Genomic DNA, 27,206 nt, shown 5'->3' on the forward strand with positions numbered 1-27,206 from the left:
ATTGCTCCTGTCGGTAAACAGCCACCAGCTTCACTCTTTGGTGCTCAAACCCCAGGTGATCAAGGCAACTTGCTACTTTTTGTGCTTTCACGTTAGTAAATCTGTCTAAGGGACATGTGAGCAGGACGTCTCTTGTTTCCCTTGAACCCTAGAACCGTGGTTCTGTGTCACAGAGTGGAGGCAGGTTGGGGGACCTGGCAGAAGGCTTTGGGCTGTTCCGGGGCTTCTCATCACCGGTGGGTTTAGGATTTCCTCCATAGAACGTTTTCAGGGCTGCCTCCAGGCTCCCTTTCCCGCCTGTGGACACCCTGGCACACGGTCCCTGATGGCTGCTTTGGGGTTGGGCAGCCTCGAGGAAGGATGCACGATGGTCACACTTCGTTGGGACCCAAGAGCGGGCAGGAGGCAGCTGTGGCCCCTCCTCTGAAGGGCCCCTCCACGGTCAGTGATGATGGTGCCCTGGTGCCGTCAGCACATCACCAGCTCCCACCTGTCCTTCCCCCGCTGCGGCCTCGTGGGGATGCCAGAAGGCCCCTCCCTCCCCGGCCCCCCAGGGGTCTCTCTTTCAAAGTTGACACACCTGCTTCTCAGAGTGCATGGCCCTCTCACCTTGTCCCTGGATGCAGCCCGTCTCACGGGGCCTGGTGTCTCCTCTCCATGTAGAAAGGGTGAGCCGGGCCCCGGGGGCTGAGGGGTCACCTGTGGAGGTGCACATGGGACATGGATCCAGCGCCAGGCCTCCTCAGCATGGGCCCTCTCCCCACATCAGCAGGCATGCATGGGTGTGTACGTACACGAACACACACGTGTGCATGTGCAAACACACATGGACACGTGCTCACAGGCGCATATGCACACACACGGAAACGTAGAGGAGGGTGTGACAGAGACGTGGCTGGGCTAGGAGCACAAGCTGGTGCTCTGAGTCTGTCAGGGGCAAAGTCTCCTGCTGTGAGTCCATGACGTGGGTTGTAACCATTCCTCCTCTGGACGGCTGGTGCGAGGTCCGAATGAGACGGGTGTGAGGTGCTTAGCCCACGTTCTGGTACTTAGCTTTGCAGTTGCCGTGAGGATTCTTTTGCCTCAATGCCCCCAACTGAATGTGCCATGGGCGATTCCCACGTGGGTGACACCCGGGGTCCTTGGCTGGCTGCCGTCCACACGTGCAGGTCATGAGCACAAGTGACGGTGGTTTAGCTCCATAGGCGCAAGGGCTCTGTTTCCCACATACGTTTAACACGGCCTGGTTGTGACAGATTGTCTCTGTGGAGAGCCAGTTTCCTTCTCATCTCTGCACAGCTGAGGCCCGAGCTGACTAAGGAGCTATCCCAAATGTCCTTTTTAAAATCTCAGTGCCTCTGCTCTAACCACCTACAAGAGACAGTTATTCTTTTCAAAGCAAATAGAAGCAGTGAGATCTGACCAGCTTGGAGACGGCGGTGCCCAGCAGCCAGGCTCTCCTCTCAGGCCAGGGCCTGGCTCCCTGCTTGGTCCCGAGGATGCTCACGGCCCCCAGCACCGTCCAGGGCTTGGCGTGAGAGTGCATGTCCGGGCTTGTGCCTCCCTCCCTGTCCTGCAGCTTCCCAGGCCCATAGGGGCCAGCAGGGGTCCCAGATTATCCTTTGACTCTTAACGGTCTGTTTTAGGGCATTTTTAGTGTGTAGTGTGTGAGATGTCAGGGAGGACCAAGGGGCCTGTCGGACTGGTGTGGATGGCACGTGGTTGTGCATGCACCTGCTTGTGCACCCTCTGGAATTCTGTTGGGGGAGGGCAGCCAGACCTCAGGATCCCACTGCGTGCTGTGCTGCCTGGGGCCGTTTTGGCCCCGAGGACCCTGTGCGTGCCCAACACGGAAGGGCGGGAGGGCGGCAGGGCGGTGACGGTCCGGCCTTGTGCAGTGCCGTCTCGTGACCTGTGTGGCCCACACTTCTCTGCTCTAAGAATCGCTGTGTGGTTACGTTTTATCTCACGATCTAGCCCCATGGAGATCACTTTTTTGACCCACCTAGTTTTCTTTTCCTTGAAGAAAATCATTCACTGACAACTGTCCCGTAGGTGCCCTCTCCCTCAGGGGGGTTCATCTCCACGTCTCATTTCCCCTCAGGGACACTCTGCCACTGTCTCCTGTGCAGGGAAGCCAGGGCAAACACAACGTGACCCTAAGGCGCCCGCGCCCGTGTGTCGCCCCAGCGCTTGGCTGGGACGGTTTGCATAGTTTGGAGGCAAAGGAAGCAGATCAGGGGTTGGGCGCGGGTCCCGGGGCAGCTCCTCTCTCACGCTTCCCTTCCCGGTGCGTATGCCCTAGCAGATGTGCCACGCTCGCTGTGTGCACACATGGCCTCTCCTTGTGTTATCTCAAGGCCACGTTCCTCTGTTCCGAGCCCTCCAGCCGAGGGGATGCGTACGGACTCTCCCTGAGGGGCCCTGGGTCCATCCCTCGTGGCCGGGTGGTGGCATTTGCTGCCCTGAAGCACGTGGCCGGGACCGCTGGCTCGCAGAGGCCACCTCTGGGGCCTGTGTGGCTTGGGGAAGCCACGTCCTTGGCCCAAGGACTCAGCCGCCTGGACGTGGGCCCCGGAGAGCTGCGCTACTTGGAGAAGTAACCGGGAGCAGGTCTGCGTGAGGGCCAAGGCCCAGGACTTGGTGGGGAGGCCCGCTGACATCAGGGATGCCTGTGTGCCCGGGGCCCCACGTGGGTTCCAGGGCAGGCCGTGGGCGGTGTGGAAGGAAGCCCAGTGGCGGGTGCCCGTGCAGGCATCAAGTCCTGATTTCTGGGTCCTGCATGGAGGCCGTTCCTAATGTGCTGAGTGTCACCCCTTGGGCCCATGTGCATTGAGGGGCTGGGGACTCGCCTGTATCACTGTTAGTGAGATGTCTGCCGATTTCTCTTCAGAAAAAGGTTTTTTAGAACTTCATACGGTGGAATTTAAACACCTATGAGAATACTCAACGGATTATCGTATTTATGTACCTAACTGTAATAATCGTGTGAATAAACAGTAGCTACTCTTTTCTGAGAAGGAAAGAACTCTATGTGCCAGGAGTCCTTTGGACGTTACCTTCTTAAATTAAACTGCTGTGTGCGGGAGATGCAAGACTCCATCCCAGGGTGGTTGTGACAGTCTGCCTCTCACGGATGCCACCGTGTGTGAAGTGGGGCTGCTGCTGGACTGGGAGCCCGGCAGAGTCTCTGCGGGTGTAGACGGGGCCTGGCAGGGTCAGTGGTTGGCTCCTGCAGAAGTCGCTGTGGCCCTGGACAGGCCCCTTTCCCGGCCCTGAATTTGGTGACCTTTACAATTTGCGTGTCGAGTAGTTAATGTCTAGGATTTCTTCCTTTTGTCAGTAAGCTATACAGGTACCGTGAAACACTCGGACAGTATAGTCGTTTCCTCTCCTTGTAGTTTAGATGTATGTCATATACATGTGCACGTCGAGGCCGTGTGTGTGTGCTGCCTGTAGACATCATGTGTCTTCTCTCAGTAACCACGCACAAGCTGTGTGGGGTCTCGGCGAAGAGACCCTTCCTTTGGTTCATTTCTGGAGAAGCAGCAGGGCATGGTGGAGGGGAGCATGGACCCTGGAGACAGGCTGCCAGGGTTCCTGCCCTGCCACCCTGTGCTTGAATTCTCTTTTAGAGTCATTGTGAGTAACAGATGAAATGCACGAGGAACACAAAGAACATTGATTGGCTCAAGGAAGTGTCCAGTAGTGTTAGTGATGACGACCGTGTCGGCATTGTTATTCCTGTTGGTCATGGTGACATTGGTGATGGTGGAGAAGAGTTAGGTGTGTCTTCTGTGACTCGGGCTTAATATTTTTACTGTTTTTTTCTAGTTCCTTCCTGACCCTCAAGTCCCTTATTTTCACCTATTAACCTATTTTGCCACAAGTTTTTTATGTGGTTAACTTAGAAGAAAAAGTTTAATTTTTTTTTTTTTTTTTTTTGCGGTACACGGGCCTCTCACTGTTGTGGCCTCTCCCGTTGTGGAGCACAGGCTCCGGACGCGCAGGCCCAGCGGCCATGGCTCACGGGCCCAGCCGCTCCGCGGCATGTGGGATCCTCCCGGACCGGGGCACGAATCTGCGTCCCCTGCATCGGCAGGCAGACTCTCAACCGCTGCGCCACCAGGGAAGCCCGAAAAAATTTAATTTTTAAGCAGCTGTCGTTTGCACATCGAGGCTCCCTTACCCCTACTTCTCAAACTGTAGCTACAGGGAAAGCCTCAGATGGCCGGTGAGTGATGGGTTAAGTGTCTGGTGTGGTTTGCCTTCTGCTGCTCAGAACCCCGCTGAAGCGGTTCCTGCTCTGCCCTCCCCACCAGCCAGGGCTTTGAACAGGTGACCTCTCCTCACTGCTCCACCAAGATCCCTCGGGTGGCTTACGTGGCCCAGTTTCCACGGACGGTCTTGCTGCAGACCCACACTTGAGGGTGCTGGCGTGGTGGATCTTGGCGTTCTAGACCTCAGCGGGCGAGTCTTTTCCTGGGTGTCGAGAACTGTGAGTTCTGCGAGATTTGGCCCCATGGGGGAGATGGGTCCAGAGAGGATGCAGTGTCAGATCAAGCCTGGATCTAATAATGGAATAGGAGAGAACAGACTGGAATGGAAAAAAATAAAGAAACGCTTCTCGATCGTAGGGAGGAGCCTGAAGGGAATGAAGGTTGAGAAAAGGAGCGAAACCAGAGGGAAAAGGGCACGGAGGGGGTTTTGTGAGGAATATTTGATAATGACTTTCCCCCTTCAGTTAACGGAACACATGTTAAGCACCCGCTAGAATAAAAAGGTGAAAAAGTTGTGACCTGTGAGGGGGGAGCTCCGAGGCGGAGGGGGGAGTCCTGTCTGTCAGGCCGTCACTGTCTACCATATCCTAAGGGATAAATAGACAAAGCTTAGGGCTGGATGGGCAGATCGGTAAGTGTGATAGTCAGCGCTGCTTTGTGTCAGGTGCTGAATTAGAACCGCAGGACGTGGTGGCAGTGATGACCAACAAGGCAGGGAAGAGGAGCAAGTGGCCAAGCAGCGAATGTGGCGTTGGGCCCTCTGCCCCCTGCTGTGGGCGTCCGGTCCCCCGTCACATGTAGCTGGTGACTGTGGACGCGGATAAGCTGGTGAGCTTGAGGGCAGAGGCAGGAGAAGCAGAGGTGACGCCCGGGGCTCGTCTCTCTCTTGGTAAATATGTGTAGAGTATTGTATGACAGGCCCGTAAGCCAGTGGCCTGGCTTCCCAAGGCTCCTGGAGACGTCGGGAGAATAGCAGTTCCAAGACAACGTGGAACAATGTGGGGCGTTTCAGAGCCAGACGCTCTGGGCAGCGGCTGCTATGGGAGCGGATTCCTCCCCAAGACGTTGGAAGCCCCTGTTTGACCAGGGAGCCGAGTGTGGAATGCAGACCCCAGACTTGTGGAGGTGAGGATTCGTGTGTCATTAATTGCAGGAAACTCATGAGAAATGCACTGGGAACATACCCCCTCCCAGGGTGGAGAAAGGCTCCTGATGGGAAATGCTGAGGGAGCGTCAGGGAGTCTACCCTGGACCTTGGCCTTGAGCTCAACCCACTCTTTCGCTTGACTGCTCTCTGCTTTTCATTTTTGCAAGTCAATGGATGAAAAATGGTGTCTCGCTTTATTAACGGTTTTCATTCGTCTGGTTATCACTGAGGCGCAGCATCTAAACAAATACAGAAAAGATGTCTGTCGTGTTTATTTAGTAAACTAGCCTTTCAAGTCCTTGGCTCATTTAAAAACTTAGATAATTTTTCTTCTTGATTTCTAAGAATTCATTATATTATAATATTAATCTTTCTATCATTAAATTAGGCAGGACTTTTGCGGATTTTTGATGGATGTTGACCTACAGAAATGTCAGTTCCTTACCAATTCCAACTTACGTATTGCAAACATTGCGAGCAGTTGCTTGCCTAATTTTGTTTGTGGAGTGTTTGTCATGTGAAAGTTTTAAGGTTCCGCTTATTCAAATCTACCCGTCATTTCATTTCATTTCTGTTTTTGTTCCTATTTAAGAATGCCTTCCCTTCTCTATGGTCATAACGTTGTTCTACCGTACTTTATTCTAATATCCATTTCTGCTTTTCCAGTTCTCATCCAGTTTCACAATTTCATGGTTGATTCATCTGGAATTCATGTTATTTAGGTTATTTTTCATGAGCGAGCTGGTTTTTCCAGAATGATTTATTGTGGAGCTCGCTCGTCCTTTTGTAACTGAGTATGACGATGTCTTTCCCCTATGCCGCGTTCTCACATGAGGACCAGCCCATGGCACATGTCTGTTTTTACAGAGTTTGTACTGTACATAGTTTTATATCTTTTCACCTTGCCTGTTATAAGCATTGTCCCATATTAGCTCTTTAGAAGTTATGATTTTTCAATAGTACTCAATATTTTATTTGTGGATATAAATTTTCTTCTTTATTGCTTCAGTAACTTCTTTTTTCATGGCAGAAACAAGTCTTTGGTATCCCTTTGTCCTACTCCTCATTACGTACAATGAGAGGAGTGGCATTGTTTTGCATATATACATATGACACATGCTTTTTGTGACTTAAGAGGCTGGATCTTCCTAGCTGTGTCTGCATTCAGTGTTTTTCCCCACGGTATCAGTTAAAGTTCTTCAGCAAAAAAGAACCAACAGGATGTATATGGAGAAGGAAATTTACTGTAAGGAATTGGTCCACACAGTATGGAGGCTAAGTCCCACCTGTAGTCGGCAAGCTGTGACCCAGGACAGCCACTGTGTAGTTCCTTTCTGAGTCCTAGTCCCAAGACAGGAGAAGACCGATGTACCAGCTTGAAGACAGTCAGGGAGGGAGAAAGAATTCTTTCCTACTCCCCCTTTTATTCTGTTCAGACCCTCAGTGGATTGACCCTCAGTCTGCAATTCCCAATATTTTCCTTATCCAGAAACACCCTCCCAGACACACCCAGAATAATGTTTAAGCAAATATCTGGGCATCTTGTGGCTTAGTGAAGTTGACACCTAAAATTATCCATCAGAAAACATGGACAAAACATTGTTTTGGTTGAAGTATTTGAAGAAAATCCAGCTCTATACAGATACGTATTTGGAAAAGAAAGCATGTTCTCTTTTGATATTACACCAAAAATCGAATGCTAGTTTCTTGAAGTTTAGTTTCCAAAGAAGACATGTAAGTGGCCAACAGGTACATGCAGAGGTGTTCTACATCACTAATGCTGAGGGAAATGCAGATCAAAACCATGATGAGATAACACCTCGCGCCCGTCAGAATGGCTGTCATCAAAAAGACAAGAAAAAACAGGCTTTGGCGAGGATGGAGAGAAAAGGGAACCCTCCTACACTGGTGGTGGGAATGTAAATTGGTTCAGCCACTGTGGAAAACAGTATGGAGGTTCCTCAAAAAGTGAAAAATAGGGCTTCCCTGGTGGCGCAGTGGTTGGGAGTCCGCCTGTCGATGCAGGGGACATGGGTTCGTGCCCCGGTCCGGGAAGATCCCACATGCCGCAGAGCAGCTGGGCCCGTGAGCCATGGCTGCTGAGCCTGCGTGTCCGGAGCCTGTGCTCCGCAACGGGAGAGGCCACAACAGTGAGAGGCCCGCGTACCGCAAAAAAAAAAAAAAAAAAAAAAAAGTGAAAAATAGAATTACCATATGATCCAGCAATTCCACTCCTGGGAATATATCCAGAGGAAACAAAATCAGTATCTTGAAGAGATGTCTACACTCCCGTGCTGATTGCAGCATTATTTACAATAGCCAAGACATGGAAACAACCTAAGTGTCCATCAGTGCACGACTGGATAATGAAAATGTGGTGGGTGTGTGTATGTGTGTGTATGAATAATGAAATATTCAGGTATGATGGATGGGCCTTGAGGGCATTATGCTAAGTCAGCCAGAGAAAGATAAATACTGTATGGTATCATTTATATGTGGAATCTGAAAAAAAAGAAAACTCAGAGAAACAGAGAGTAGGAGAGCGGTTGCCAGGGACTGGGGGCTGGAGAAATGGAGAGGTGTTGGTCGAAGGGTACAAACTTCCAGTCATAAGGCGAATTGGTTCTGGGGATGTCGTGTACGGCGTGGTGCCCGTAGTTAACACCACTGTTTTGTGTACTTGCACGCTGCTGAGAGTGTAGATCTTAAGTGTTCTCACCACACACACAAAATGGTGACTATGTGAGGTGATGGATGTGTTAATTGACTCGACTGTGGTGAATGTTGCAGTGTGTATGTATATCAAATCATCATACTGTACACTTTAAATACATACAGCTTTGTCAATTGTACCTCAGTAAAGCGGAGAAAAAACCAGCAAAGTAGGAGCTGCCAGTGGCTGGCTCCTGAGAGAAGGGGTAGAGGAGAAGCTGACGGTCAGAGTAAACATGTACATTCTGTCTTTTCATGTACATTTTGGCCTCTGCAGTTGGGGGGGTGCATTCTGTTGGGGAAGTTCTGGTGCCTTCCGGGGCCTTCCTTTATCCTCGGGGCTGTGCTGCACAGAGGGGCAGTCGGGTGAAGAGGCTCCCGCCCTGTGTGGTCCTGCTGGGCACTGGCTTCTGAAAGCGGACTCGGAACAGAGAAGGGTTCGTACGCCGTTGTCCAGGGAATGACACCCCAGGTCTCATCCATGAGCTCCAGGCTCCCATCAGGAATTAGGCAGAAGATCTGTAGCGCCTTTGTGGGATATGGTGACATTTGGTGGTGGCTGTGGGATGAGAGCTGTGATCAGACTGTCCATGGTGGGCGCTCAGTCTGTTAGCCTCTGTCCCTCCTGTCATGTCGCTGTTCCAAGAAGCTGGAGGTACACAACAGATGATACCTTCCCTGGATGAGCTTGGCCTGGTCAGGAGATATGGACGCACAGAAACTACTTTGAAATGATGCACGATGGGATGGGTGCTGGAGGGAGAAATGTGGCCAGGGCTCCCGCAACCCTGTCAGGCACTTAGCCTTGCCTGGCTGGGCAGGGTGGAGGGAGGGAGGGCTTCCTGGAGGAGGCAGCAGCACTCGCAGTCTGAGGAGGGTGTGTCCGAGGTGCTGGAGCCGGGGAGGCTGGGAGTGCTGGATGTCGTATCTGTGCTGAGGAGCTGCCCTTGCTACTGTGGGCAACAGGATTGGAAACTGGGTCTGGACGCTGTTCCCGTCAGTATTTATAATATGTTGGAAAGGCAGTGTGTGGCGGGGTGAAAAGTGGGGGCAGATACGGGCTGGAATGCCAGCCTGCATAGGCCCTGCTGGGTCCTGGCACTTGCCCAGTTTCTCTCTGACGGTGGTCCCGAGGATTGAAGGCAAGGAACACGCGAGAAGCATTTCGCTTGGGGTTGCCCACAGCTCCCACAAGCTGAGGGTGAATTGCTACTCCGAGGAAAACCTGAGGGGCCATCCACGCTGCTGGCATTTGGGTAGAAAGTTCATAATACCGTGGGGTCACCTGATTACATCCCAGGAACGGCGGGTTCACCTCTCAGGACCCCCGCCTTAGCGCGCGGGTGGTTTATGCAATTCACTATGATCAGTTAAGCTTTGTGAATGTGATGATTTGCCCTATAACGGCCTGAGGCTCTCTCGTGGCCCAGTGGGCCGTCCACCATGAATGTGTCACACCGCTGTCATCCTGCTTTCCACCGACCACAGCCCTTTTTGGGTTGAATTGGTTTGTCGATCTGCTGCTGCATAAGCAGTTACCCCCAAAGTTAGTGACTTACCGTGACAGTAGGTTCTCTTCTCACTGCTTCTGTGGATCAGGAATTTGGGAATCACGTGGGCCGGCAGCGCTGGCTCAGGATCCCTTAAGAGGCTGCCTCATCTGAAAGCTCTCCCGAGGCCGGAGGACCCACTTCCCAGCTGGCTCCCTCGCACGCACGGCTGGCTGGCAGGGTGGAGCTGCCTGCTGGCGGGAGGTCTCAGTTCCTTCAGGTGGGCCACCTCCCCAGGGCTGCCTCAACGCCTCACAGCGTGGGCCAGGCTCCCCTCAGAGGGGCGATCCGGGAGACCAGGGCGGAGGTCACTCGCCATGCCCTGTGCCATCCTGCCTCGGCGCACGACCAGCTCTGTCACTGTGAGGGGACTGCGCGGGGTCACAGGTGCCAGGAGGATCCCTGAGGCCATCTCCCGGCTGACAGCCGCGGGAGGTCGTGCTCCTGTCCTGCCTGCTGAGTGGACAGGCCTGCCCCATCCAGCGTGTGTGGACAGAGCTTCCTTTGGGGCAGGGGGAAGTCTTCACCTGCATTTCTGCTAATTTTCACTTTCCCAAAGGCCAAAGGGCCCCTCAACTGCCTTTCTCTCTATCTCAGTCCTTCCGGCTGGCCTCTGGCCCCTGGCTGTCCTCTGTCTGAGATTTTAATCTGGTGTGAAAGCCTCTTTTATTCCCATGGCCAGCTTATCTCAATTAGAAAATCACTCATCGCCTTTGCGGGGGGGGGGGGGGGGAAGGGGGGACCCGTTAGAAAATGTAGAATAAATATTTGTTTTTGTGAATAATTTCACAAACCTCAGATGCACAGAGAGAGTTCAAAAAATAGATCTTGCAAAGATAATAACCCTGGCTCTTCCCTGCTGGAGTTCCAGGGACCACCCCCCAGGCACGGGCTGTTTTTGTTACTTTGTTGTACCCTCATTCGGGCCCAGGTAGACTACGAGTTCCGGCTTTCTGTCCTCAGCTCATACACAAGAGAGGGGGAAGATACGGTGGGTGGGGGGGGGGGGGGGTGGTTGGTGAAAAGTTTGGGCCTCGAAGCGCTAACCAGGATTTTGGGCCCGTCTCCTGACCTCCAAGGCCTTATTCTTCCAGGACCACACACTCCTATACGTTGACATTGTGCTTTGCAGTTTCAAAGCAGCGTCCCGTGAACGATTCCGTTTTGGCATCACGATAACCCTGGGAGAGGAAAGAGGCCCAGAGAGGTCACTGGTCCTGCCTAGAGCAGCCCAGCTGGACAGGGCCAGGAAGCCCCCAGGTCCCGTGCCCCTAAGCCCAGGTCCCTGTTCCCCATCTCACAGCTGCCCCACGGGTTCGCCAGATGGATGCCCGCTTGGAGCCCACATGGGAGCTTGCACTGGGCTTATCTGGTGCAGTGGCTTCATTCTGTGCTGTCTCGCTGCCCTGCTGCCTCTGCCTGGAAGCATCGGCAGGCAGGCCCCCGTGCCCCGAGCCAGTGCGGTGTGGGTGAAGCCTTTCATGTCCTGTCAGCACAGCTGCAGCCTCTGGACGGCGGGCCTGTGAAATCCACATTGGTTCCGGCTCTATCTGCATTGTTAGGGCCTCCGAACCAACACATGCCTCTCTCAGTCCACACAATGGCCTGGGTTGAAGGATCCCCTGCAGGAATTTAGACGTGGATTTGTTCTGACAGTCAGTTCTTAAGTTGTCCGGAAGTGGAAGGAGCGTGGAACTCAAATGTCCAATTTCTGACTAATTTAAAGGCGCCAGTCCCGAGTCTTCTGGGGCACTTTCAAGTTTCTCTCCTTTCTTCAGGGAGAAGCTGTGATTTCCAGCCAAACACGGATGCTTTCTACTGCTCAGGTTCACCGCCTTTCTCCTGCAAGGCCCTGATTTGGCCGCCTGAACCCCTGGAAAAGCCAGTGTGTTTGTAACTGCTCCCCAGCGTCCCCACCTGCGCCCTCTGGGCCGTCGCTGACACTGCAGAGGGTGTCTGGGTTCTTGGACGCCGTGTCCATCCATCCCACACTCTGTTGAACTCGGCGTCGTGTCTAAGGTGTCTAAGTGAAAAACCTCCCTCAGTCCGGACGTTCTCCAAGGATTGAGAATTTGGAGATGTAGAAAGTACTGAGAGACTGCTCAGCACACACACATTCTTTCTCCTTCTCTTGCAGCCTGCAAGTACTCCTGCCACAAGAAATGTGAAGCCAAGGTAAGTGTTGCATTGCTCTCCCATGGGGCTTCTGGAGCCGAATTGGCCCGCGTTGAATGATGTACATGGGAGGGGACTGCTTTGGACCGTGGCCACAGAAACGCAACGCTTAAGAAACGGCTGCTAGATGCTTTTCGATAGGGTGTATAGTTTTCATCTGAAGAATAAACTGAGGAGCTATGAAATCCATGTTTTTAATTATAGAAAAATAGCTCTTAAGAATTTGGTTTCAGATAAGAATTCGGTAATTTTGTCCTGGCCATCTCACAGCCCTTTCTCCACAACAAATGATCCCTTCTTTCCAATCACATCGACGTACTGCTTTTTTTAGTGGCAGAGAGGGGGTGGGGATAGGGGTGAGGGCACATGCCTGGCCTTGAGAATTTTTCTGGCTTCTTTTCTGAGGGTAGTTCATAGATGGGCTGGGGTTTTCAGGCTGTCATGGACGTCTGGGGACCCTGAATCGCGGAGTCCTGCATTCCCCGGTAGGGTGGCTTGAGGCCTGGGTGTGCTGGGTTGGGTGTAAGGCTTTGATTAGTGGGGAACGAGGAGGCCTGGAAATGGCATATGGAAGCTGCAGGCACCCCTAGACGGGGCCCTGGTTTTCTACGCAGGTCCAGGTGTCTGCACCTCTCACGCTTTCCAGGTACGATGTTACCTTCAGTGGAGCCAGGGCCCACGCGTCGCTCCTTGCTGACTGGCCGGTCCCACCTTTGTGGGACCCCCTCAGGTGCCCTGCAGGCTGCCCCTGGTGGGTGGAGGTCCAGGGAGATGGGGTTTTAGAGAGTCTTGGGATTTTGCTGCTGCTCTGGACCTCACGGCTCAGCCTCTCCTGAGAATTTTCGACTGGTCATTGGGCTCCGAGTGGAAGGAACGTGTGCTGGACGCGGGCTTCGTGGAACTGTGGGCTGGCTTCACGTGCGTGCGTTCTCCCTGTGAGGACCGGGATCCTGCTTTCCTCCACTGTCCCCACGATCCACACAGGCGCGCACGTGAAGTCACACACATGCACACCCTTCACGTTCATACGGGCACTCACACACAGTCCACACTCACACGTGCCCACATACACGCGCACACACACACACCTCACACATATGCACGCAGTTTACCCGCACGGGCACACGCACACACAGATGCACACGCACAAAGCTAGAGAAATTACAGGTGGGTCTAGCCCTGCTTTTTTTTTCAAGAAAGAGATTAAATGACTTTGCTTATTAAACTTCTCATCATGGAGCATTTGGGACACATGCGGAAGTGGCGAGGCTATAGGATGGAGCTCTGCGCTGCACTGTTATCCAGCCCCCAGGTCGGCAGCCCCCTTGCCCGCGTCTCTTCCGAGGTGTCACGTGATGTGTGTCTTAGTCGTCTCAGGATCAGGCCACGCGGCGGAGCTCTGGGACATTTCTGCTGTCACTTGCCGTCTCACTGTGGAGAAGGCTTCGCCTTTCTGTCCAAGGCCAGGCATTCTTACTCACACTGACCTCTGGGCAGGACTGATTTCTGACCTTGGTTATTGTAGGTCTGCTTTGCCCACAAATTGCTTGTCTTTCCAGTGTGCTGTGTACTTGAAACCTAAGTGACTGTGTCAGAGCAGAGATTCCTGCATGCATTGGAGGTGGGAAGATGCCACCTTGGGGAATACTTCGGATTTCCCAGAGGGTTTTCCCCCCGTCTGCCTGCCGAGGGTTTGGACGCGCCCCCAGCCCCCGAGGGTCCCAGTTGCAGCAAGCCTTGTCCTGCGGAGCTCGTGCCTCGTCACCCCGGTGGGGCGGACGGTGGGGAGAGCCACTGCCAGAGCCCTGCTTGTCCCGTGTCATGCTGCACGTGTGAGTGTGCGTCGTGTGCACGGGCCTCCTCCCGTGACACTCTGCCTGGCCCGGCCATTCTTGACCCGCAGCTGCAGACTGAGCCCTGCTGCCCTTGGCACTGTTTCTCAAAGGGGGCCCTGTGCCAGCTACTTAGGGGATTGAATTCTTTGGTTCAAAGAATATTCCAAAAGTCTTAACTATCACTGATTATGGCATTTCTAGCCACAGTAATTGGCAGTTTGCTAGGGATAGATAAGCTTTTATTCTTATTAGATCATGGTGGAGGGGGAAATGTATCCGTAGTCATTTTTTTTTGGATAACGCAGCTTTGAATGGCAGGAGAGAATGCCACTAGCAATAACAAAGACTCTTCTTATTCCAAAACTATAATGCCATTGCTGCTGAGCAGACGAGGGCCGCCCCTGGAGATAAGCACGGGGTTGGGGGTAGGGCAGCTCAGTCTCCCAGGAGCTGAGACGCAGCTCCCGCAGACGGCTGGGTCCTTGATCACCACACGTCTGTGCCTAACCGTGCGTGCCCGGATTTATTTGAGACTGAGAAAGCTTACGTGAAGCTTTGGTCAAAAACACAGGCTTTGGCCTAACGTCTGGCCCATCCATCCACTTACTGACTTGGGGATGGTATGGGCTGTGGGTCCCCTCTGCGCTGGGAACACCGAAGGCGAGGGCACGGCATGAACCCTGGAGCGTTTAACCCCGCTGGCATTGTCGTTGCCCTGCTGCTGCCAGGGCCACCATCAGAGGCTCCCAGCGAGGCCCGGGATGTCCTCTTGGTAGAGCAGGAGATGTGGAAGGAGAGGGCCATCCTGCAGAAAAGGGGCTGAGCTATGGACTGGGGGCTCAGGCAGGGAAACGGAGCCTTGAGCTAGGACCGAGGGCATTTTCTTCCTGGCCGTCGGGTAGTATGACCCCCCCAGGGGAGGCCATGCGGTCCCAGGGTACACGGAGGCAGAGACCTGGGCTTTCATCCTCCTTGTCTCCTGGAGCAAGTCCGGTTCCCCAGAGCCTCAGTTTCTTCATGCATAAAATGGGTCAATAATAACTTCTGCAACCCACCTGAAACAGCTTGCTTTTAGCTGTTAACTGTGGTAGTAGTAATTATTTAAATTTTAAGGAAGCAGAATAATGTACGTATAATTACTGGAAAGTTTGGAATTCTAACTGTCTTGCTCCCTGGGAGGCTGTGCTTGTTCATGGGTGCCACATGAGCTGTTTGGGCAGAGTGACTTGGTTTTTTTTTTCCTGGCCCCTGGTTGACTCCCTGGCAAGAGAAAAGAGGAAGTAGGAGAAAGAAGGCTGTTTCAGGAAGGCAGATGTTGGTGCGGAGACACTTGGGGGATGGGGGTGCAGCAGAGGGGGTGTTCCTTGAGCTTTGGTGCACTGGCGAGAGCACCGTGCCTCCAGCAGGTTTCCGCACATGTGAGGCCCCGCATAGGGGCTGAGCCGGCAGAGCTGGAGCGCACACGCAGTGTGGAATAGCCCTCTCTGCCCTGAGCTGCCTGCCGCCGGCTCAGAGACTGTCCTCGGACCCCCTGTGTCCCGTCCCTGGCCTGCACAGCACACAACCCGGGGCCAGCTGTCCTCTTCTCTTTCTGAGCCTGCCTTGACGGGGCGCCTTGTTGGAGATAAAGACCAGGACTGCAGGTGCTGCCACTTGGTTTCCGGACAGGAGAGGATTCCCGGGCTCGGCTGGCTTCTTCGTCCGTCCACCACGCGGTAGCTCTGCTGCCCACTTCCACCTCCCGCTGCCCACTTTCACCTCCCGCTGCCCACTTCCACCTCCCGTAGAAGCAGAACTCTTTGTCATGGGCTCCTCTCCCTGAAGAGAGACCATGTGAGGCAGGTGTGGCTCTGGGCGACTCCAGGACCCCTGGGGCCTCTCCTGCCTCGGGACCCCTGCAGGATCTGCTGTCGTCACCTCCTCTGCCATGCTGGCCCCTCGGCCCAGTGACCCCAGGTTCTGGTTGTGGCTGATGCAGGAGCCTCAGTGACCTCATCAGACAGGCTGGCTTCAGATGGCATCTCTGTGCCATGGGAAGGACAAGGGCCACAGCCTGCGACTTCCTCGTAGACCACCCTAGACGTCTCTCCTGGGTGTCAACAGCTACCCACTGGCTTCATTCATGAGTTTTAACCATTAATTTACATGTCTGGTCATTAACCTTTGTCTGCAGACAGCTCTCTTCTCCGAGTAATAAGGGCAGCAGCTTGCCCTTTGGGGCCTGCTGTCCCAGGCTTTGTCGGCCAGCCCCTCCCTTCACTGGATGAGCAAACAGAGACCCCCGGTGGTGAAATGACTTACCCACTGTCACCTGGCATCCAGGTGCCAGGGTTCAAGGGTGTTGGGCTTCCAAGTTCAGGTGTTTGCCGCCCCACGTATTTTCGCTCTTCACGGATCAGCCGTGGAGCTGATGTGGGCCTGTGCACCTGGTGCAGCTGCTCTGATGCCTCCAGAGCCTCCCTTGGGAGCTCCAGCCCCGTGGCCAGCTTCCCTGAGACACCCACACGTAGGTATGGGCAAGGCTCCCCCTTGGCTCGGGGGTCGAGCCCTTCCCTGTCCCGCGTCTTCTTTCTCTGCCGTGAAGGATGCCCTGAGGATCCGTGCCCCCTGCCTGCCCCCTCCCACACGGCTTTGCTCACCTCACATCCATGGCATCTTCTGAGACCCCAGCCCTCCCCGGAGACACAGGCGGGAGCAGTTCCCGTCAGCCGTGCGGGGCCTGTGCTGACCGGGGTGCGTGGGCACGTCCGATGGCCTTGCCGCTGGAGCTCGGCGCGTCCCTGCACAGAGGAGGTGGAGAAGCCAGCCTGCCCGAGCGCTGAGCCCCCAGCCCCGGGGGGCCTGGCACTGCCCCATCTTCATGTCCAAATCCTACTGTGCCTCGAGGCCCCGAGGCCCTTGCTCCCCAGAAGCCCACCAGCCGGCCCCGACCTGGGCGAAGCGCCCCATCCTTCCCGGCTCCAGGGCCGCCTTCTCCCTGCCTGCTCGGGGCCTTCGGAGGCATTTGGGGAAGGAATGGGGGCGGGGAGTCTGTCTTTACCTCCCCACAGGATGTTGGTGATGACCTTTCTTTCCTGGGACACAAATAGTTTCCTGGGAACAAATGACCTGCATTAGTAAAAAGGAAAGAGTGAGAATGTTTTCATAACACTCGCGGTCGGTCGAGCACAGAGCCTTGTGAGGGTCTGTGTGTTCATCACCCCAGGCCTCCACATACACAGGCAAGCCTGAGAGTCTCCTGTGAAGCACGATGGCTGACTGTAATCCCGCAGGGTGGTTTGGGGGTGATGTGAGGTCAGAGAGCTAAATATCTAGCCCGTGAGTGGCTTCTGACCTGGGCTCAGAAGGAAGAGAAATCAGCTACGGTATTGAGGGATGATCAGTAATGTGCTGAGCCTTTGCTTTTCTATCTTTGATCGTCACAGCCTCCCTTGGAGGGCATCGTGTCCTTTGTCCCAGCCTTACAGGTGACCCTGGAACTTGAAATAGTCACACCACCCGCCCCGGGGATAGGACCTGAGAGCCGTGTCCTACGCGGGCGGGCCGAGCTGCAAACCCTGGCCTGGCCTCTCTGCCCTCTCAGTGAATGTTCACACTTCTCTTCCCTCCTCCCACCCCTTGCCCTAAGGCAAGAGGAGGTTAATCTTCGAGCTGCCCAATTCAACAAACACTTCCTGATTTGCTGTCGTTCAGGCCCCGGGCTGGGTGCCCCGGTGTAGCTTGCTGGACCGCAGGTCCATCTTGGCCTGCTGTAGGACCACCCAGGGAGACCAGTCCTGGTAGAGGATTCCAGTTACCCACCCGTGGTGGACAGATGTTGCCTCTGTTTTGATGCTCGGCTGTTGACTTTTGTTTGATTGTTTTTTATTAATAGTAAAATAATAAAAGCGAGGGGAAGCTAGGAAGAATTTACATACTCTCACAGAACCCCTCTTACCATCAACCTCCACACAGGTGTGGTGCATTTGTTCCAGTCGATGAGCCCGTATCCAGGCGTTACTATTAACTGAAGTCCATTGTTTACATTAGGGTTCACTCTTGGCATTGTTCCTTCTGTGGATTTCAACAAACGTATAATGACAGGTATCCATCACTACAGTATCACGTGGAATAGTTTCACTGCCCTAAAAGTGCTTCCCCTCTTCATCCCTCCTCCCCCATAACCCCAGGCAACTGCTGATCTTTTTGCCGTCTCCATAGTTTTGCCTTTTCCGGGATGTTATATACTTGGAAGCATACAGTGCATAGCCTCTTCAGACTGGCTTCTTTCACTTAGTGAAATACATGTAAGTTTCCTTCATGTCTTTTCATGGCCTGATAGCTTGTTTCTTTTTAGTGCTGAGTAGCATTGCATCGTCTGGATGTACCACGGTTTATTTATCCATTCAACCACTGGAGGACATCTCGGTTGCTTCTGTGTCTTGTTTTTTATTTTTGCCAGTTGTCCCTGGGGTCAGAAGAGCCATGAAGCCCTGGTAAGTTCTGCACTTCTTCTGGGCATTATTGTTTCTTTTCCCGTTCAGATCCCTTCCCTGATAGGCTGTCCTCACTGATCCTTGTTTGACTCATTACAACTAGAAGAAAAGTCACCTTACCCATTTCACGCTGCTAAAGGTACATTCACGGCTGTGGTTCTTGCCCCACTGGAAACGGTTACTCTGAGGCCAGAGTTTGGGGAATGGCCTCCATGTGCCAGTTCCTACCAGGGGGTTCTGGGTCTGCTTTTCAGTCAGCAAGCCATATGCAGCTGCTCTAGGAAAGTGCTATTTTATATAAACCTGGCAGTTTTCTTTGTATGGGAATTAATGTTTTAAAATCCCAGATAATCTGGGCCTGAACAGCGGCGTTGGTTGTGGGGTCTTTGGGCTTGAAAGTGGCCGGCAGGACGGAGCCACTGTAACATGGAGAAGCTCATCCCCTGAATAGCACTGCTCCAGGTGGTTTTGGAGCCTCCTTCCTTTCTTTTTTTTTTTTTTTTTTTTTTTTTGCGGTACGCGGGCCTCTCACTGTTGTGGCCTCTCCCGTTGCGGAGCACAGGCTCCGGACGAGCAGGCTCAGCGGCCATGGCTCACGGGCCCAGCCGCTCCGCGGCATGTGGGATCCTCCCGGACCGGGGCACGAACCCGTGTCCCCTGCATCGGCAGGTGGACTCTCAACCACTGCGCCACCAGGGAAGCCCATCCTTCCTTTCTTTGGGCACTTCTCTGTGCAGGGCCCTTACCAAACCCTGACGGGCAGCACTGAATAGGCCGGCAGGCACTGTGTTCATTTTACACGGGAGGAAACAAACAGAGGCCGCTGAAGCTGGCGGTGGTGTGTAGCCAGGTGACAGGACCGAGTGGCCGTGTAGTTGACACTCTCACTCCATCACGACTGATTTGCTCTCTAGAGCAGCCTACGTTTAAGCTATATTTATGTAGGATTCACTAGCCCTTTCCCAAAAAAGCCCAGAGGGAATTATAATCTTCATCTGAAATTTATTTATTTTAAATAAGTCATATAATTTAAAAATAGGCCCTTCTGTTTTCTCGAAATCGTCACTTTTCATTCCGCATCATGTAGTGGCTAACAGGGCAGCCTCCACGCATACTTAACTGCACTCACCTGCTGCACAGTTGACCTTCTGGCTGATTACTGAATGGGCAGGGGTCCTCCATCCTGAGCAGGGCGCGGGGAGGGCAGCGGGAGGAAGCCTGGGCCGCTCTGGGTCCAATGCGCTTTGTTATTTAGATTAGGGCCTCTGGGGTGCCCTGGGAACCTACTTTTGAGCCACATCCTTCTCACTCCAGGCCGACTCCCCTGGAGCCAAACCCGAGGTTGGGGGAGCCCCTGGGGCCAGCTGTCACAAATTCTTGCTTGGCGACATCATCTGTGAGGGGAGGGGCGCCTGAGCCTAGGCATTGCTCAAGTTTCCCAGAATACCTTTTGAAATCCTGGGAGCAGGTGTTTTTGTGACTTCATGAGTGGCGGGGCTGCGTGCTTTCTGGGAGGACACTTGATGTTTGCTGAATTCTGCGATCGATCGTGGTGGTGCTCGCACGCTGTGCAGGTTGCCCCTGCCTGCAGTCACAGCTCTGCTCCGGGACCTAAGGCTCTGCTCCCAAAGGCAGTTGCAGCAGGGTTTTAGTTTTAATTAATAACACAATGACTGGAATATGTGTATAGTGTCTCAAGGTGACTTTTGAAGAGCTGCAGTCATTTAAATGTGTCTATTCGGGAAGGTTCCTTCAAAAACAGCGCTTCCAAAAAAAATAAAAAAATAAAAACAAGCAAAAAAAACCCCAGCGCTTCCTGCACCGTCATCTTTGGCCAGTGCATCTTGTGGTCCTTTCTAGAGAGACCACTTGGGTGAGGCCCCCGTGACAAATTAGCCATTGCCCTGCTTCCCCGTCATCTGTAGGACTTAGGGGGGACGGGAGGAACGATCGCGGTAATGTTTTGGAATATTTTTAGCGCATTGATCCTAGTTAATTATTGGAGCTGCCTTGCAAAGGGGACTTAGTTACACAGGAGATGATCAGACGCGGTCAGGCAAGCGTGCTCACTGAGGCCGGAGATGGGGCGGGGACAGGCGCCTGCCCGCAGGGCGTCAGGAGCGTGGTACCATCTGACCCACGCAGCTGGGCTCTGATGACAGAGCAGGGGCACCCAGGACTGCAGGGCCCGGCGATCCAAAGCAGACGTCACTTTTGTGATGCGAGTAACCAAGGTGTGTGTGTGTTTGTCCTGGGTCAGACAGCAGGGTGGGAGCCCGGCCGTGGAGGGTGCCTTGTGCGGCCTGGGACACCTCGCAGAGGAAGAGCTGTCCTGGGGCCAGGCTGCTGCGGGCACCTGTCCCTCAAATATAAACAAAATCAAGAAAAAGCGCTCAGTGACGATTTCCCTCCCTCCTCTCTGAGTGTGAGTGACTGGATTTGCTGGTTCATGAAATTCTGTAATAGGTGATTATTTCCCTGCACCTGCAGTCTTTTGGGGAGAATAGAAGCAGAAAATGGCAATTTCCACACGTAGCTGTTGGAAGCAGCTCCAAAAGCCACGAGAGCCAGCGCAGAAGGGGCCCTGGGACCTGGGTCTGTGTTCTGATGGCCCCGTGGCATCTCTGTGACCCTGGGTGTCCCCCTCTACAAATAGGAGTAAAGCAGCGTGTCCTGCCGGCCCTGGCCCACGCTCTAGGCGCTGCAGCGTGTGCTCCATGCATTGGCAGACGGTCCTCACGGCGCCCTCCTTCCGTGCCCATGCCCTCTGTTCTGGGGCCTAGCGTGCGGTCTCCAAAGGGGCAGGTTCCAGGAGGTTCCTGGAGGTTTTGGGGGTGCGCTCCAGCTCTGGCCGGCGACACGTCCCGCCCGGTAGAGGAGGTGCAAGCCAGCTCTTGTTCTCCAAGGTCACCTCTCTGCTGCCCTTTCCCTCTGTTTTCCCCAAGCACTACGTTCAGGCTGGGAGAGGTGACCGAACCCTGCACGACTTCATTGTCCCCTGTTCCCTGTGGGGAGGACACGCTGGTGGGCCTTGGGGACCTCTGCAGGCCTTGTGCTCAGGGCGCTGGCTTTGGACCCATTCCCACCGTACCTCTGGACACCCTGTGCCTCACGGCAGTACCACCGACCCGCTCCCTGTCTCTGAACATGTGTGTCTGTGGACAGCACCGACACCTGGGTGAGGGCCCCCGAGGACAGAGGGCCAGCACTGAGATCAGAACCCGCAGTGTGGCTCGCCCACTTCTGGTGATGACCAGCGTGTGTTTGGAGGTGTTTCACGCGGGTTTGTGTCGGCATCTTTGAGCCTCTCATTTGAAATCGCTTACAGTTGTACACGAAGAAGGACATTTCTAATCAAGTTGCTGGTTTTGTTTTTGTGTAGCTACTTCTGGAGGATAGGTTTCATATTAAAAAAAACCCAGTTCTTTTACATTTTTAGCAGCAGGATGGAAATAATCAACCACACATTTGAGTCGCCAGCTTCACGTTTTAATTTGTAAAGGTAAACTCCAGTTGCACCCTGTGCTTTGTTTTTTCTCTAGTAAAGCTATTTATTTTGAGCAGGGATTCAGGAAGTGCTTGCCTCCCATTTTCCTTCAAGTACAGAAATAGCTCCTGGGATGCCCTCTGGTCACCTCTGGGTGCAGCCAGCACGGTTCATTTTTGTGTGTTTCTAGGCACTTTGACTCGGGCCTTCTCATGTGCCCTGTGTATCTCTGCACCTTTCAACTCCTGAGTCCCCCAGGAACTTCTGGAGCTGGCAGGCCTCCCTTCTGTTCTAACAGAGCTGAGTACTGGGCTCTGGGCTGTCAGCCTCCCCTTTCCCTGCTCAGACCATCTTTAGGATAAACTCACAATAGCTCCTTTTTGGAGGGTAGGAGGTAGACGGTCTGAGTGCCTCGTACAGGCTATGAAGTTAGAAATTCTGATTCCAGAGTCTTTATCTAGAACCTTTTGTCCTTTTAGAGGTTTTCTCCTTTACTTTTTTTTTTTAAAGCATTTTAAAAAATATTAATTAATTAATTTCTTTTTGGCTGCGTTGGGTGTTCGTTGCTGTGCGCAGGCTTTCTCTAGTTGTGCCGAGCGGGGGCTACTCTTCATTGCGGTGCATGGGCTTCTCACTGTGGTGGCTTCTGTTGTTGGGGAAAACGGGCTCTAGGCATGCAGGCTGCAGTAGTTGCAGCACGTGGGCTCAGTAGTTGTGGCTCACGGGCTCTAGAGAGCGGGCTCAGTAGTTGTGGCGCATGGACTTAGTTGCTCCACGGCATGTGGAATCTTCCCGGACCAGAGACTGAACCCATGTCCCCTGCGTTGGCAGGCGGATTCTTAACCACTGCGCCACCAGGGAAGTCCCTCCTTTACTTTTTTTTTGGGGGGGGGGTACACGGGCCTCTCACTGTTGTGGTCTCTCCCGTTGCGGAGCACAGGCTCTGGACACGCAGGCTCAGTAGCCATGGCTCACGGGCCCAGCCACTCCGCGGCACGTGGGATCTTCCCGGACCAGGGCACGAACCCGCGTCCCCTGCATCGGCAGGCGGACTCTCAACCACTGCGCTGCCAGGGAAGTCCCTCCTTTACTTTTAATAAGTATTTCTCGGGGGAGTTGCCCTGCTGAAGGAGGCCCGTTGGAAGCTTAGTGGTGCCCAGCGAGGGCGGAAGGCCTGGTCCAGCGGACGAGGCAGCAGGAGGGGACTCGTGGGCATTTGAGGGAAGAACTGGCAGGTAGGATTGGTGTCCTGCTTAGATGGGGACAGGGTTGCCGGCAGTTCTTAGGCTTTCCATTTGGGATTCTGGGTGGAGAGTGACACCATTAGCAGGATTTGGTAAACGTGGATAGAGATTTAGCTTCATCAGGGTGAACGCCTGTGGGTTTAGTGGGACATATTTCTGTGGACATTCAGAGTAAGCTAGCTGGCCCTATGCAGCCTAATGCTAAATTCAAAAATTTTTCTGGGCTTCCCTGGTGGCGCAGTGGTTGAGAGTCCGCCTGCCGATGCAGGGGACGCGGGTTCGAGCCCCGGTCCAGGAAGATCCCACATGCTGCGGAGCGGCTGGGCCCGTGAGCCATGGCCGCTGAGCCTGCGCTTCCGGAGCCTGTGCTCCGCAACGGGAGAGGCCACAACAGTGAAAGGCCCGCGTACCGCAAAAAAAAAAAAAAAAAAAAAAAAAAAAAAATTTTCTATTAAGATTTGAGGATAAGTTACGAGCTATTAAAATTTGTCATTTTTTTTCTTTTTCTTGTCAGCCAAAGGGCAAGTGGCAAAAACCACACTATTCATTATAGTATTCTTAGACACTTTCAACAAAATACTTTCGGGGAAATTTCCTTGGTATCCCACTTTGTGGCATGTACTATTTCCATCCTTTAAAAACTGTTGTTTCTGTTTGTGCATTTTCTTCCTTTCCTCTTTGTGACAAGAAGGAGGGTGTTAAAGTCATGGGGGTGGTGTCATGATCATTTCTAAGCTCTTCTCTTAAAAAAAGCAAAAGCATACACTGTATTTGTCCTGAATTTTTAGTGCAGCTCCTGGCTGTTTCTCCTGGCTCCGCCCACCTTGTACAACACAGAGTTGCTGTTATTTAGGCTGGTCTGGTTGACCTGTTCAAGCCTGGGGGAGGGGGTCCTTATTCCAGTGTTGCTGTTTGCATAGATGTCCCAGCCCTGCAGGTGTCCCTGTAAAGTGAGAGAGAAGGCAGGAGCTTGGTGCCTGGTGCTGGGGAGAGGGGGGAAGGGAGGAGCTTGCTGGGGGCATAGGGGAGGGGGAGGGGGAGAGGAGGGGCTTGGTGGGGGGAGAGGGGAGGGGAGGGGCTTGCTGGGTGTGGGGAGAGGAGGGGAGGGGCTTGCTGGGGGTGGGGAGAGGGGAGGGGCGGGGCTTGTTGGGAAGAGAGGGGAGGAGAGGTCTTGATGGGTGGAGGGGCTTGGTGGGGAGCAGGCCCATCTATCTTACCTGTGGGTCTCCTGAAGAAGGAGCCTCTGGTCTGGCCTTGAAGTAGGGGCGTGGCTAGGTAGGAAGGGAGAGGTGGGCTTTCTCAGCAGAGGAGCCAGCCTGAGACGCCTCAGGGAGTGAGATGACCTTGGGCCTGTGTCGATGGAGAAGGGGAGGTGAGGGCGGAGTGGAGTGGCAGTGCGGGGTCCCATGCCCTTCCGGGGCCGTGAGCTCCAGGGAGGCCCGGCTGCTGTGTGCAGCCTGCCCACCGCGGGCAGTGATTTTCTTTCTCTCTCTTCGGCACCCCACCCCCGGAATGGGGGGAACAGGCAGGACCAATAAGGCTTAATTGCATTGGTGGGGTGGTGTGTTCTTATGGGGATTAGACAGGTTAAATTGGGCTTTAACGCACAGTGGGAGAACAGTTTCCTGAGGAATGTGAACCTGATTAGGGATTCCAGGGTCACACCTGATAAAGTTAAGGAAAAGTGCTTGAAGGAAGCAAATAAGTTAATAAAGCCTGGAAGGTCGGCATTTTGGGCACCATCCCTTTGCATGGGTCCTGTTGTTCTTTGGAGGTTTGTGTTGGATCTCTTGCTGGAGCTCCCCTGCCCCAGGTGCTCCGAGACCCCAGAGGAGCGTTTACAGGCCACCTGCCCAAATCTGCCTGGAGGACCTTGTGAGAATGGCCTGTGTGGCCCTCTCAGGCCTTTGATGGTGGATGCTGTGGGCTGAATGTGCGCCCAACCCCCAAATGCATAGGTAGGAGCACCAACCCCCAGAATGAGATGGTATGGGTGGGCCCTAACCGTATACAACTGGTGTCCTTGCAAGAAGAGATCACACAGGGGCTTCCCTGGTGGTGCGGTGGTTAAGAATCCGCATGCCAATTCAGGGGACACGGGTTTGAGCCCCGGTCCGGGAGGATCCCACATGCCGCAGAGCGGCTGGGCCCGTGAGCCATGGCCGCTGAGCCTGCGCGTCCGGAGCCTGTGCTCTTCAACGGGAGAGGCTACAACAGTGAGAGGCCCACGTACCACAAAAAAAAAAAGAATCCTCCTGCCAATGCAGGGGACACAGGTTCGAGCCTTGGTCCGGGAAGTTCCCACATGCTGCGGAGCAACTGAGCCTGCGCTCTGGAGGCCACGAGCCACATTTACTGGAGCCCGTGCTCCGCGGCAAGAGAAGCCACCGCAATGAGAAGCCCATGCACCGCAATGAAGAGTAGCCCCCACTCGTGGCAACTAGAGAAAGCCCGCACGCAGCAGAGAAGACCCAACGCAGCCAACAGTAAAAAATAAATAAATAAGTAAATAAATTTATTTAAAAAAAAAGAGATCACACAAAGGGGAGACCAGGTGAGGAGAAAAGGTGGCTTCTACATGCCAAAGAGAGAGGAATCTGGAGAAGCCAGCCCTGCCAACACCTTGGTTTCTGACCTCCAGCCTCCGGAACTGAGGAAATACGTTTCTGTTGCGTTAAGCTGCCCAGGCTGTGGTGTTAGTTACGGCATCCTGAGCCTCTAAGATAGCTGATATTTAAGCAGACGTGCTCTCTCTCATGATGTGAGCTCTAGGGCAGAGGGGGGCTTTCCTCTTCTCATTATTCTACCCCCCTATTTATAATAAATGAGGTCATAGAAATAATTGAACTTTTATCTTTATGCAATCATCTGTGATGGGCACATAAAACACCTTGCTACTTCGTTGATCACTATCATAAAATGCAAGAAGTAAAAGCTGTACATAATGCAAGATAAAGGTGATGATAAAGTTTCTGTCCCTTGAGGAAAGGCCCCACCCTCCTCCCACCAGGCTGCTGCTCTGTGCAGAGATGAGGGAAGTGTCACCCTCCCCCCCCATTAGTGTGACGTCCCCATGGCCAGTGTGTCCGTACCCGTTCCTCCAGCTCCTGGCTCAGAGCCCGAGATGGAGAAGATGGCCTGTGACTTAACAGGCTGATGTGGGAAAGAAAGTGCTTCAGTCTTGATCTCCCTGTGAGTTTCCTTTGTAAAGAATCACCTCTGCAAAGATAAAACAGAGGTAAACTTTACTGCAGAGTTTGCACAGTCTATGTTAGAATTCAAATTACTGTGCTGAAGTGATTTTATTTAATGATGCAACGTGTGCACAGAGCGATGCCTTTATACTTGACGTAGCTCAGCAGACCGCCTGGCATCCCCCCTGCGAGCAAGTCGGCTCACCCCGTCTTCTCCCCGTTTGCTCATTTTGCACTTCCGTGCTGGAGGACCATTCTGCCTTGGCACGTGTGTGCAGTTACAGGATGCACTTTGATAACTATTAGCTGCTGCTTATCCACCCTTCCAAGATCCTGGCGTGAATTGGATCTGCTCAGGCCGGTTTGATGCCAAACTGGAGGGATTCAGCTGTGGGCAGAGTTAAGTACATGGCAGGAGGAGAGACCAAGCCGGGGACTTTTGTGGTAGTGGCTGAACATGTGGTACGTGCCACACGCTCTAGGGCACTGATGTCTGGGCTTCCGTGGAGCTCGTTCACAGGACTCAGCACAATTGGGATCCCCGATGGTTCAAGAGGTTGTACCCTGATTTATCTCTACTCTGTGCACACAGTGATAGGCAGGGCACCAGGGATGCATGCGTGTTTTTGGAGAAGCTGGTGAGAAAACATCACTCTTTATATGGCTTTGTCCATAGTAAAATTTAATAAGAAGCAATGGCAGCACAGCTGAGCTCATCGTTTCGTGGCACTCATGAGAAGGGAAGCAAATCTCCGTAAGGCACGCGGAGACCTGAGCTGTAGTCTCTCTCCAGGATTAACCTCCAGAAGCAGGTAGAGGTGCCCCCGCGGGCTGTCAGAGGCGGCCTCACCCCTCCAGAGAAAGAGCCTCGCCGCAGACAAAGCACCATGGTTCCCCCCGGGAAGTGAAGTGCAGGGCTGGGCTTTTGTAGTGTGTACACACACGCACACTCACACACTCACTTACACAGACACACGGTCACACTCACCTTCTACCCTCCCTCCCCCTCACACACACTCACCCACACTTCCATCCCCCAGGGGCACAGTCACTTCTGCAGGGCCCCCTCGTCCCTCCTCTGTCCTGCTCACCTGTCCACCCGCTGGC

The 27,206-nt window shown here is 53.6% G+C and overlaps 1 protein-coding gene across 4 annotated transcripts in view; it reads left to right on the forward strand.

Annotated features, from left to right (window-relative positions):
- The window catches only part of TNS3 (tensin 3), a 228,205-nt gene that overhangs the window by 44,956 nt on the left and 156,043 nt on the right, over positions 1-27,206 (forward strand). For all 4 annotated transcript variants that reach the window (XM_067745699.1, XM_067745698.1, XM_067745696.1 and 1 more), the window contains exon 3: positions 11,827-11,864. Coding sequence is in view for 2 of the 4 variants with exons in the window: in XM_067745696.1 (XP_067601797.1) it covers positions 11,827-11,864 (38 nt within the window). In the remaining 2 variants the exon portion in view is untranslated. The remainder of the gene's footprint in view (positions 1-11,826; positions 11,865-27,206) is intronic.

Source organism: Pseudorca crassidens, chromosome 8 (genome assembly GCF_039906515.1).
Source record: "Pseudorca crassidens isolate mPseCra1 chromosome 8, mPseCra1.hap1, whole genome shotgun sequence".
Taxonomy (NCBI): domain Eukaryota; kingdom Metazoa; phylum Chordata; class Mammalia; order Artiodactyla; family Delphinidae; genus Pseudorca; species Pseudorca crassidens.